Here is a 13,175-nt window from a genome sequence, read left to right on the forward strand (position 1 = left end):
TTCTTAGAGCTCTAATCAGCCAAAATTGAAGCCAGATTTGTATAAGAATATTCTTACATGGGTACACCAAAATCTCAGAATTCACAACTAAAGAACTCATCTATGTAACCTGAAATCATCTGTACCCCAAAAACTATCAAAAATTTAAAAATTAACCTAAAGAGAAAAAAGCAAAGTATCTAACAGTGCCTTTACTACACTACCTTTTGTACAAAAAAAAAAAAAGCAGAGAAATAAGAATAAATATTCATATTTGCTTGTATTTGCAAAAAGAAACACTAAAATGATAACCATGAAGTTAATACAAATGACTACATATGGGGAACAAACTGAATGGAGTGGATGAAAACAGGTAAGAGCAAACATTTTAGTACATACTTTTGTGTATTGTTTTGATTTTATTGAACCATGAAACTGTATTACCTGTTCAAATAAAATTTATACACAAAAAAAGAATAACAGAGTTGTTGAAATCATAGAAAAAAATGATGGCTCAGGGCTGGAACATCTCTCTGGGCTGGAACTTCTTAGGTTTCACCAGGTCCCTCCGCCCATTTGCAGGGTCACTGATAATATACTGGCCATGGCCCGCCCATCCTCTGAGCTCCTGGAGAAGTACCACATCATTGATCAGTTCCTCAGGTAAATGCTGTATTGTTCATACACGAGTGAGGAAATTCATGTGTTTGTTGTTTCATTGCCTTTGTTTTCAAGTGAAAAAGTGCTTTCATTTTAACAATAGGCAGTGAAAGGTGTATTTCAAATGAGAAATTAAGATTTTGAGAGTAATTAATAAAGTTGATTAATGCCAAAAAAGGTTATTTTTTTTAAAATGCTAGTTCCCAACATGACTAACTGCCCTTTTTCCTTTAAGCCATGGCATAAAAACAATAATCAACCTCCAGCGCCCTGGTGAGCATGCTAGCTGTGGGAACCCTCTGGAACAAGAAAGTGGCTTCACATACCTTCCTGAGGCTTTCATGGAGGCTGGCAGTAAGTCCCTCCCACCCTCCTCTCATGAATTATCAAGGGCAGCACTCAGAGACTTTTCCCTGCTGGGTTCTTAAATTTAAAAGGTGATGGAAATAAATCCCTCCTGCATAGTAGTAAGGATCAGAAAAAAATGAGCTACCCTTCTCTTTGGTATTGCTGTTGAAAGTATAGGATTTCTTTGTTCCTGTAAGAGGGATGTTGGGAGGAGACCCTGTAGTAATAATGATTAACATTTAGTTAATGCCAGCCACTATTATCTCATTTAACCCTTAAAGCAGTTGTGTAACAAAATTGTTGTTATTTCTATTTTACACATGAAGCCACATGGGGCTTAGAGAATTACCTACTTGCCTAAGATCACACAGCTTAGAAATGGTAGTCAGGTTTGGAACCTGGACATGCTCCAGGTTTACTGCTGTCCAGCCCTGCTCCCAAAATAATGCCCAGGAATTCTACTTCTGACAATTTCAAAGCCACCTCAATCACAGGAGCTTTGGGATGAAATACACTCAACATGTGTCCTTCAAACCAGGCTGGAAAGGATAAGCAATCTTGGAACTTGTTTTTAAGACGCTTATTTACACTGGATAGAAAACCTATATATACTGTCTTAAGCTATTTATCAGTCATTAAGACACATTTCCCTGCTTAAACAAGAGTGTATGCTTTCCTTCCATAGCTGAGTAACTATAGCATGAATCACTGACTTTATTAATTTGCAATTCTACTTCACCATAATTCTTTCTGGCTGAGTTTCTGCAGGAAATGTCTTCAGTAATATAAAATATGCTTTGTGAGTAAATGGTAACAGTAAAGTTACTGGGAATGTAAAATCCCTCTTATTTTATGCAGTGTATGCACTGAGATCTACATGCCTCAGTGTAGATCTGTGTACTTTTCATTAGTGTATGTACTTGCGTTAATTTCCTGTATGTTGATTTTCTTTTCCTTTTCTTTTTTCTTAGTTTATTTCTACAATTTCGGATGGAAGGATTATGGTGTAGCATCTCTTACTACTATCCTAGATATGGTGAAGGTGATGACATTTGCCTTACAGGAAGGAAAAGTAGCTATCCATTGTCATGCAGGGCTTGGTCGAACAGGTAAGTCCTAAGAGGTGGTTTATTGCCTTGTAGGCATATTTAAACATAAAAGGAATAAGATTTCCTAATTTGAGGATAGATGTTTCTCAGAATCCTATCAAAGCTTTGGAGTCCGGTGGAAGAAGAGAATAAGTTCTGGTGTTCTGTACCACTGTAGGGTGTCTATAGTTAAAAATCATATATAGTTTCAAATAGCTAGAAGGAGGATATTGAATGTTCCCAGCACAAGTAGATGATAAATGTTGGGGATTATGCATATACTAAATACACTGATCTGATCGCTATACATCTTATGTATTAAAACATCACTATATACCCCATAGATATGTATAATTATTATGTCAACTTTAAAAATTAAATCAAAAATAATTTTAAGGTATTTGAAATACCGTAAACAGGTAGTTACAATGACCATATGTATGTCATTTTAAAGTCTTTAGCAACAATGTGAGTTGGAGAAACTGCAATTTGAGAGAAGTAATTTGCTGCATTTAGTAAGTGCCAGGGCCAAGCTGTCAATCCGTGGTTGTCTGACTCCAGAGTTCATGTGCTTTCCATTTTTGAAGGTATAAGGATTTTGTGTGTGAAGAAGAGTCTATCTGTGCCTAGAATTCTATTAAAAAGTCAGTGATTTTACTTAAAACATTCAGCTCAGTTTCATTACAGTGCTGATATTAGGGCAAAAATAAAGGCCGTAGGGCTGAAATTTTCATCGTCATCTGATCCAACCACATGCAGCTCGACTCTGTCCACAGTGTACCTGTGCTCCTGCCAGGGGATCTGCCGCAGACCTGGAAGCATGCTCAGGGGAGGAGACTCAGCTCTGCTTGAGATTGGTAGCTCTTAGGATCAAGCCAAAATCTCACTGTTTCTAGACATTGACATGAGAGCTCTGCAGACATTTTACATTTACACTAAGATCTTCTGTGTCCTAGTGAGAAAGATAGGTTGTTCCCGACTGTGAACTGGAGAGCATGCAGTTTTCAGAGGTTCTGATTTTCATATGTAACAAGATGTTCACAAACTTGGGGATCACACAGGTGTATTTGATTTGCCTTTTACTTTAATATTGACTGTTACATTTGAATTAATTTATTATTACCTTTTCGCTAGTAATTATTACCTTTTAACTAGTAATAATCTTACTAGTTATTCCTTTTAATTAGATGTTAATAAGAGTACATAATGTTTATATCATTAAGTCTGGCTTCCTTAAGATTGCTTAATTTTCCATAATTGCTTATGGAAAAATAGACTTATATCATGGTCTGAAGAAAAACACATATTAATATAGGCAAAAATCTGGAAAAAGAATTGCCAGGAGGAAAAGTAGGCTGTGAATATGAATAATCCCCAAAGAAGAAACTGCCGTGGTAGGGAGAGTGCCAAGCTGGGATGTGCCAGCAGTTGATGGCAAAGATGGCAGGGTGGGAGGTTCCAAGCACAAAGTGTATGGATTGACTGGATGGAAATTCTCAAGAACTGTTCAGAGTGGAAAATAGAAACAGGATTTGCTTTCTTTTGTTGGAGTTGAGTAGAACAAGGATAGATGAACCAGATGATCAATTTCCCTTCCCTTCTGCACACTTACTCACCTGCATTGTGCCTGTGCTGGCACAGCTCTGGGCCACTGAGATGACTCAGTCATGGGGAGGGGGTGCCACGTAGACATTTAATAAAGTTCTGCGCGGTAAGGAATAAGCAATAATAACACCTCTACAAAAAGTCACAAAGTTATCATCATAATTGTCCTTAAAATGTGCCTCTATGTATTTGATTTGTTAATACATATTCAAATTGTAAATCATCAAAGAGTGATAAATAAAATAAAAATGTAAACTTTTCTCATACCAGTCTTCTCTTCTTCACTGTTTAGGTGTCTTAATAGCCTGTTACTTAGTTTTTGCAACAAGAATGACTGCTGACCAAGCAATTATATTTGTGCGGGCAAAGCGACCTAATTCCATACAAACCAGAGGACAGCTCCTCTGTGTAAGGGAATTTACTCAGTTTCTAACTCCTCTCCGCAATATATTCTCTTGCTGTGATCCCAAAGCACATGCTGTCACCTTAGCTCAATATCTAATTCGCCAGCGTCATCTGCTTCATGGTTATGAGGCACGACTTCTGAAACATGTGCCAAAAATTATCCACCTAGTTTGCAAATTGCTTCTGGACTTAGCGGAAAACAGGCCAGTGATGATGAAGGACATGTCCGAAGGACCTAGTCTCTCTGCTGAAATAGAAAAGACCATGTCTGAGATGGTCACCATGCAGCTGGATAAAGAGTTACTGAGGAATGACAGTGATGTGTCCAACCCGTCTAACCCTACTGCAGTGGCAGCAGATTTTGACAATCAAGGCATGATTTTCTCCAATGAGCAAGAGTTTGACCCGCTTTGGAAAAGGCGGAATGTTGAGTGCCTTCAACCCCTTTCTCATCTGAAAAGGCGGCTCAGCTACAGTGACTCAGATTTAAAGAGGGCCGAGAACCTCCTGGAGGAAGGGGAGCCTCCACAGACAGTGCCTGTCCAGGTCTTGGTTGGCCACAACCCCAGGCAGCAGAAGCCCATAGACCATTGTTACGTCCCACAGTCTCCAGAACCAGACTTACGTAAGGAAGCCTTGGTTCGCAGCACACTTTCTTTCTGGAGTCAGTCTAAGTTTGGAGGGCTGGAAGGGCTCAAAGATAATGGCTCACCAATTTTCCATGGACGGATCATTCCAAAGGAAGCACAGCAGAGTAGAGCTTTCTCTGCAGATGGTTCAGGCCCACACAGCCCTGGGGAGCCAGTTTCACCCAACTTTGCGAATGTCCATAAGGATCCAAACCCTACTCACCAGCAAGTGTCTCACTGTCAGTGTAAAACTCATGGTGTTGGGAGCCCTGGGTCTGTCAGGCAGAGCAGCAGGACACCCCAAAGACCTCTGGACTGTGGCTCCAGTCCGAAAGCACAGTTCTTGGTTGAACATGAAACCCAGGACAGTAACGATCTGGCTGAAGCAGCTTCACACCCTACACTACAGTCTGAATTGAGTGCTGAGGCAAGAAGAATACTGGCGGCCAAAGCCCTAGCAAATTTACATGAATCTGTAGAAAAGGAGGAACTAAAAAGGAAGGTAGAAATGTGGCAGGTATTATTAGTACTTTATTTAATTATAGATATGTTGGAAGTATGTCAGGGCAAAAGTGTAATACATTTTCCCAAACTTTATTATAGAAATGTGAAGATACGTTTGCATAATACTTAACTTTCAAACTTCAGGTTTCTCATCTCTGATGCAAACCTGATGTTTTAGAAAAAACACAGGGTGTTTGTGTGGTTTCATTTAAATCTGCGTATGCAAGAAAGCACTTGGTGCGATGCTTGACCCACACAAGGCATTGATATTAGTAGCTTGTTTCTTTCTTCCTGGGTCTACGGGGGTAACTGGCTCACCGCAGACAGCATTCAGAACTGATTTGAAGCATCTTTAACCTGAGATCTGGCAGAGGGAACCATACTTTGAGAACCACAGACCTACAGACATAAATAAAAGGGTTATTTTCCAAAGCTCATCAACACTAGTGCTGAGCAAGGTCGGAAAAGTGAGGCTATCTCATTGGCATCGCCTCCTTCAGACTCGCCAATCCTGCTCTGATAGGGCAACTATGGGAAATCAGGAGAGCAAGTGGGTGGAACCACAGATTCGTACGTGCCATTCACTTTAGCTGAGATGAGGTCTTTGGGGTCCATTTCTTAGCTTTTACTTCAATTAGAATGTAAATTTTTAACCCTTTTTTGTGTTGAGCTTTTACTACGATACAGTCATAAGTCAGGCATACTTTCTTTGCCTTGAATGAGCAAGCACCTGTTCTCGAGAAAAGATAGGCCTTATAAACCTAGCTATCAGAAACAGCTAAACTACCCCAAAAGGAGGCTGACTTGGACTGTCATGAATCACCAAAATCTTGACTTTTGAGACCATAACCTACTGTGAATTATTTTAATAGCTCGCTTTCATAGTCTGCCATTGATTAAACAAGGCATATAGATGTCTGAGTGCCAGTATCTCTTCAGGTGCAGAGGCATGAAAATGAAGTTTGGAGCTTCACACTAACTTACAACTATATGATGGGAGGAGAGAACTTTTGATAAAAATTTTATTCTTCAGAATTGTGTTTTGCCTATCCAATAGTTAAATATATTGCTTTCTTCCAAAATGACTTGTTTTCTGCCGGGCGCGGTGGCTCAAGCCTGTAATCCCAGCACTTTGGGAGGCCGAGACGGGCGGATCACGAGGCCAGGAGATCGAGACCATCCTGGCTAACACGGTGAAACCCCGTCTCTACTAAAAACTACAGAAAACTAGCCGGGCGACTTGGCGGCGCCTGTAGTCCCAGCTACTCGGGAGGCTGAGGCAGGAGAATGGTGTGAATCCGGGAGGCGGAGCTTGCAGTGAGCTGAGATCCGGCCACAGCACTCCAGCCTGGGTGACAGAGCGAGACTCCGTCTCAAAAAAAAAAAAAAAAAATGACTTGTTTTCTTTATTTTCTGCTCCAAACTGAAAAAGTCTTTCATTCAGTCAGCAAATGTTTCCTGGGCATTACTGTGTGTTAAGAGTTAGCAAGCAAGAGAGTCTTCTATTTTAGATGAAAATCTCGCACCCTCACTCCTGGGTCAGCCCCAGTGGCTGTGCGAGCTCTGCCTGTGGTGATGAAGCATTCAGGACTTGGTTTGGGCCAGACTGTACGTAAAGTATATGAAAGCATTTTCTGGAGGTGAACACAGGCCTTTAATCAGGATAGGTTTGTATTTTTTTCCTTTCTAGATTTTATTTTAGGACTTTTAGTCATCAAAAAATCAGCTGAATTCTGGAAAAGAATAAAATGAACATTATTTGAATAGTATAATGGCACCCATGCCTGTACTAGACCATTTCACATGTATTATTTCATGTGATTTTTCACAGTTACCATAGGATATATCTGTGAGGCAGATGATACTATTTCTACAGTCTCTGTTAATCTTATGAATCCAGTGTCACAGATGAGGATGCTAAAGGTCACGAAGGTTAGAGGGTGACTTGCTCAGGGTCACATGGCATGCATGTGACAGAGTCAGGGTACAGCTCATGTGTTTAATACTTTCTATTATCCCAGGATTCTTGGCTAACCTTTCCTGAGGAAAGCCTCAGGAAACATCATGATAAGATAGTCATTTTACTAAGAGGGTTTTTGAGTAGTGTCAGTTCTGCCCGGTTTGTCTGCTTCATAAGATTGAATCAAGAGCTACTTTGTTTTATACATGATCTATGGGATAGGAAGGACTGTGAATAACAAAGTATTGGCATATTCGTAAGATAATAAAAACAAACCCAGTACCAGAGGGCCCTTGTGGTGTAACAGAAACAGCACAGACTCTGGAGTAAGACAGAACTGGGTATAAACACCCCCTTTGCCATTTTCTAGCTTTTGGCTCGTAGGTGAGTTATTTCATCTCTCTTGAGCCCCAATGCATTTACCAGTGAAGAAGCTCCCTGCTGGGTGCCATTTGAGAGTTAGAGATAAGATATGCATTACAGTTTCCGTCCCACTGTGTGCATGTAGTAAATATTGGATAGGTGAATGAATGAGTGAATGGTAGCAATTATTACACTTACTTCTATTGTAAAAAATGTATTTGACTCACTAAAACATAAATCTGAACCCTATCAGAAATTCATTAAAATCCTTATCTCACTTTTCCTTTGCTCTCTGTGAGGTAAAGTTTTAAAATCTCATGCTTACATTTTCTCTAAGCAATTAGAGTATTAGAAAAACTTTCCAGTTGTTTTCCCTATGTCAGATTTCAGGCTTATTGTTAAATCCTACATAGGATTCTAAAAAGATATTTCAAAGAAGTACATATGCCCCATTTACCAACTTTCAAGCACCTTCATTTTATTTTTGCAGCCTTCGAAGCTCAAAGCTTTTCCTTTTTCTTAGACCCCAGGTTAATGTATAAATGTTCCCTTATTTCTACTTTTTTGTCTACCATCTACTTTATTGCAAAAAATAGTTCTGTTTTGTTCACCAGAAGCCTGAAAAGGAAGGCTCTTCTGAACTGTTTCTGTGGTTTCTGAGTAAAGTAGAGAACTTGGATTAACTAAGCCCTTTCTCTGTGCCATAAGCTTTAACCGGCCTTATCTCAGTCAGTCAGCCCAACAACTTGAGGCAAGGAATGAGTTTCATAGAGAGAAACTGAGGCTTACAGAATTCAGTGTCTTAGTCGAGTGTCCAGCCTGGAAGTGGAGAGGCTGGGAGGGGCCCCAGTTCTACACCCTAGGGCCTGAGTCTCTCACTCTCGTGGGCAGTGCGAGAATCATGCAGTGTCAACTGGTGCACCTCTCTCTCCCCTCCTGGTCTCTGTCTCTGTCTGTCTGTCTCTTTCTCTTCCTTTTTAGAAAGAGCTTAATTCCCGAGATGGAGCTTGGGAAAGAATATGTGGCGAGAGGGACCCTTTCATCCTATGCAGCTTGATGTGGTCTTGGGTGGAGCAGCTGAAGGAGCCTGTAATCACCAAAGAGGATGTGGACATGTTGGTTGACAGGCAAGCAGACGCCGCAGAAGCACTGTTTTTATTAGAGAAGGTAAAGTGGCTGTAGGACCAGTTAATGACTGTAACTGAGGCCCTTAGTTTTTCACGTAGAAAAAAAAAATCCATTATAAAAAAGGGAATTCATACAGAATCCCAAATCTGAGTCTAATTTAGTAGTTTTTCTAAGAGAAGAGAAGAAACTGATACCCAGTGTAAACGCTTAGAAATTACAAAAATAAAAAATAAAAAGGGGAACTATCCATAGTCCTGGGAGAGGCACTGCAAACATTTTCAAATCTTTTAAACTTATCAATATGTATATTAACTTGTTAAAAATCATTTTAACATGTAAGTTTGTTTCATTTTTGCTTCAAGTTATAGCTGTTTTCCTGTGAATAACACAAGCTTTTCATAAATACTGACTGTAACAGATATGATGCTGTAACACGAGACTGTGCCATAATTAACCATTTTTTCTTTTTCTTTTTTTTTTTTTTTTTTGAGACGGAGTCTCACTCTGTGTGGCCCAGGCTGGAGTACAGTGGCACAATCTCGGCTTACTGCAAGCTCCACCTCCCGGATTCACGCCATTCTCCTGCCTCAGCCTCCTGAGTAGCTGGGACTACAGGCGCCCGCCACCACGCCTGGCTAATTTTTTGTATTTTTAGTAGAGACAGGGTTTCACCATGTTAGCCAGGATGGTCTCGATCTCCTGACCTCCTGATCCGCCTGCCTCGGCCTCCCAAAGTGCTGGGATTACAGGCGTGAGCCACCGCGCCCGGCCATACCACTTTTTCCTTGTTGGGTGTTTGTTTCTACTTATTTGCTGTGAGCGTGCGTATGGGAAAAATCATGAAGTAGGTTGGGATATGCACTCATTCGTATTTTTAAAAAGGGGTAGGTGTCACACATTTATACATGTATATGTAATTTGTATGTGTAAAATATAGATGTTTTCTATGTTTTATGTATAAAAGATATATGTTTAAAATAGAGAAAATATGTACATATGTATAAAATATAGAAGAAGAAATAAGAAACTGGTAGTAGTGATTACCTTTAGGAAAAGATATTAGAAGACAATGGATCTAGGAAACAGGAGAAATTGTATGAAGCCTTTTATACAATTTATCATTTTTATCCATACAGTGATACTAAATTTTCAGTTTAAAATAGGCTTTGTTTTTGTTTTTGTTTGGTTTTTTTTTTGAGACAGTTTCACTCTTGTTGCCCAGGCTGGAGTGCAATGGCGCGATCTCAGCTCACCGCAACCTCTGCCCCCCTGGTTCAAGCGGTTCTCCCACCTAGCCTCCTGAATAGCTGGGATTACAGGCATGCGCCACCACACCTGGCTAATTTTGTAATTTTAGTAGACAGGATTTCTCCATGTTGGTCAGGCGGGTCTCAAACTCCCCACCTCATGTGATCCGCCCACCTTGGCCTCCCAAAGTGCTGAGATTACAGGCATGAGCCACCGTACCAGGCCTGTTTTTGTTTTAAGAAACAATATTATCGAATAACCAACCTTGAGTTACCTACTATGCTGCATGTAAACATCTCCTCAGTTTCTAAATTTCACTAAAAATCTTCTGCTGTTACTACACAGACACACACACACACGGACACATATGGATGGATACACACACAGACACACAGATACATGTGCTCACACACATGCACAGATACAATACACAATACACAGACATGTGTGTGCCTGCACACACACACAGACACTCACACACCACAGTTACCCAATACACATATTTTAAGAAATAATTTTTCCTGTCTCTGATGTCCTTTTCTTAGGATATTTTCTCAGCAGTTAAATCACAAACATAAAACAGGAGATGATGAGAAGGAAGATTAATGTTTGGTAGGTGACTGGGCCAAGCCCTTCAGGACATAATTTGCATTTTCTCTTCTGTTTATCTCAATACCCATTAGAGGAAGAGGCCAGTTTCACAGACAAGGAAAGCTGAGGTTGCATGCCCAAGGTTGGCACCACGTGTCAGAGCAGAATTCAAGCTCAGACCACTCTGGCACAAAGCCCGTGTGCTTTCTATTACATAAGGCTGCCTGTTTTATCCCATTTCACCCTCACCCCATGTATAGGGCATTTATATTGTTTCAGGTTTTTTGCTTTCATAGGCATCACTGTAATGATAATTTGTGCTTGCAGGTGTTTCTTTATTATAGCGAATGCTCTTGTAGGTTTTCAGAATTGAAATTAGTGGGTCTCTGTACATTACATCTTGGATATATATTGCTGAAGGTGATGGAATTGCTCCTTTGCTAAGGTAAACAGCCCCCAGGAGTGAAGTCAGTGGGCACATTTTTAAGTATCTTACCCCCTTAGGTTGGAGGCTAAGCCCTAAGCACTGCATTGCTCCTGGGGGACTGGGGTTGCCCTTGTCCTTTTCTTTGTCTACCCGCCTCCCTCCATATCATCTGCAGTGGCTGGGTACCCAGATCCTGACCACTCAGTGCCCAGTTAGTTAGTCCATGAATCGCTATGACATGTCGCCATCTACTAGACAACTGACATGATTATATCCAGAAACAACAAGAATGGGAAAATCTGTTCGATTCACGGCAAGAGAAACACTTGGTTTAAAATTGCACTGATCTTCAAATTTAGTTTTACTCTGTGCAATAGCTAGCCAGCTTTGATATTATCTCCTGAAAACTTTTCAAATTATATTAACACATAACAATAACCATTTGTTGATGTTTAGATATTTTGTTAGATATTTTGGCATTTGACATTATGAGTACTTGGTCACAAACCAATTCTTGACTCTAAGATAGTTTTGAATCGATTTATTGAGGCATTTTTTGAACAAATTTTTAAAATTTTGATTTCTACAAAAACAGGGACAGCACCAGACTATTCTTTGCGTGTTGCACTGCATAGTGAACCTGCAGACGATTCCCGTGGATGTGGAGGAGGCTTTCCTTGCCCATGCCATTAAGGCGTTCACTAAGGTGGGTCACACTCGTCTTTCCCCTCTCTGAACCACAGATCAGCATCATCTTTGTAAATCAGAATCCAGAGGTCACCATCCTCCTCTAAAATAAAACATGTATGTGTACGTTTTTCCTTCATGGAAATCTGTTTGACATTTCTTCTAAGTAGTTGCAGAGTTTTAACCAAAGAAAAAGTTTCCAAACAATGATCTTAGGAAAAACTGAACTGTGGGTTTTTTGAAGGAGAACGTTGGAACAAAGAGCTTTTATATAAAAGAAAGAGAGAAACAACTGAGTATTGAATACATATTTTTAGATCATGTGCCTAATCAGAGTCAGAGAATCTTTGCTTGTCAAGCCAGTTCTACCTTGGGTTTAAGTAAGAAACCATCTATTGAAAAGTAAACATCCCACATTGCTGATTCAGTACTGAGTCCTGGTTGGCAAATCCTAAGGAAGGAGTTAAAAAAAAAAAAAAAAAAAAAACCGGTTTTATTTCTAAAAGCCCATCCTTTTGGATGCCGCAGTTTTTCCTGGCTGAAGAAAGAAGCAGCAGCCAGGTTCTTACTGAGAGAAAAGCTTCCCCTACCCCATCAACTATAATATGTTTATTACTTCTCATTGATATGAAAGTATCTATAATTTGTTTGTTACCTCTCATTGATATGAAAGTGTCGTTAAACAAAGAACCCAGCTTTTGAATGACAACATCTGTGGTAACATTAATAAGTTATTATTTATACTCATTCACAAGTTGTGAAGATTCTTCCTTTTTAATATTTAATCCAATCTGCTTCCCCTCCACTCTTTCCAGAGTGATGTTCTTACTTCAGGCCTTCCTTTTTCCTCATCTGGATTCCATGGCACTAACCACTGACATCTCTTCAATCTGTTCTCAACTGTTTCCAGAGTCAGTAGTCTCAAATCCAGACCACGTGGTCCTTTACATCTGTATTTACATTTTCATAGACTGAAAGGCTACCCACCATGTGAAGAAGGTTGTGTTTCGGTGTTTAAGAAAGTAAACAGAGCCGGGAGTGGTGGCTCACGCCTGTAATCCCAGCACTTTGGGAGTCTGAGGCGAACAGATTATGAGGTCAGGAGATCGAGACCATCCTGGCCAATGGTGAAACCCCATCTCTACTAAAATACAAAAATTTAGCTGGGCGTGGTGGTGTGCGCCTATAGTCCCAGCTACTTAGGAGGCTGAGGTGGAAGAATGGCTTGAACCCGAGAGGCGGAGGTTGCAGTGAGCCAAAATTGCGCCACTGCACTCCAGCCTGGCAACAGAGTGAGACTCCATCTCAAAAAAAAAAAAAAAAAAAAAAAAAAAAAAAAAAAAAAAAGGTAAACAATTCAGACCATTGTTAATGTTAATAAGGAGTTTTTTTGCAAATGGGATATACAGTGTAGTTATAGATAAAATTAAATTCCTGAGCTTGACTGAAAAAATTTCTTAAGATTGGTCTCTCTGAAAGCAGTAGGAATTCTTTACAACTTCTGTTAGCCTTTTAAGGGGATATGAAGGAAAAGTTAGAGGTAGCAATTGTTC

At 40.0% G+C, this 13,175-nt stretch overlaps 1 protein-coding gene across 5 annotated transcripts in view; it reads left to right on the plus strand.

Annotated features, from left to right (window-relative positions):
• The window catches only part of PTPDC1 (protein tyrosine phosphatase domain containing 1), a 134,284-nt gene that overhangs the window by 66,910 nt on the left and 54,199 nt on the right, over window positions 1-13,175 (plus strand). For 4 of the 5 annotated variants that reach the window (XM_023187798.2, XM_023187797.2, XM_023187799.2 and 1 more), the window contains exons 4-9: window positions 562-642; window positions 875-993; window positions 1,959-2,096; window positions 3,973-5,231; window positions 8,523-8,708; window positions 11,531-11,641. In XM_023187798.2, the coding sequence (XP_023043566.1) occupies window positions 562-642; window positions 875-993; window positions 1,959-2,096; window positions 3,973-5,231; window positions 8,523-8,708; window positions 11,531-11,641 (1,894 nt within the window). The remainder of the gene's footprint in view (window positions 1-561; window positions 643-874; window positions 994-1,958; window positions 2,097-3,972; window positions 5,232-8,522; window positions 8,709-11,530; window positions 11,642-13,175) is intronic. The other variant, XM_023187796.2, reaches the window with a different exon arrangement.

Source organism: Piliocolobus tephrosceles, chromosome 14, assembly GCF_002776525.5.
Source record: "Piliocolobus tephrosceles isolate RC106 chromosome 14, ASM277652v3, whole genome shotgun sequence".
NCBI classification, from domain to species: Eukaryota; Metazoa; Chordata; class Mammalia; order Primates; family Cercopithecidae; genus Piliocolobus; species Piliocolobus tephrosceles.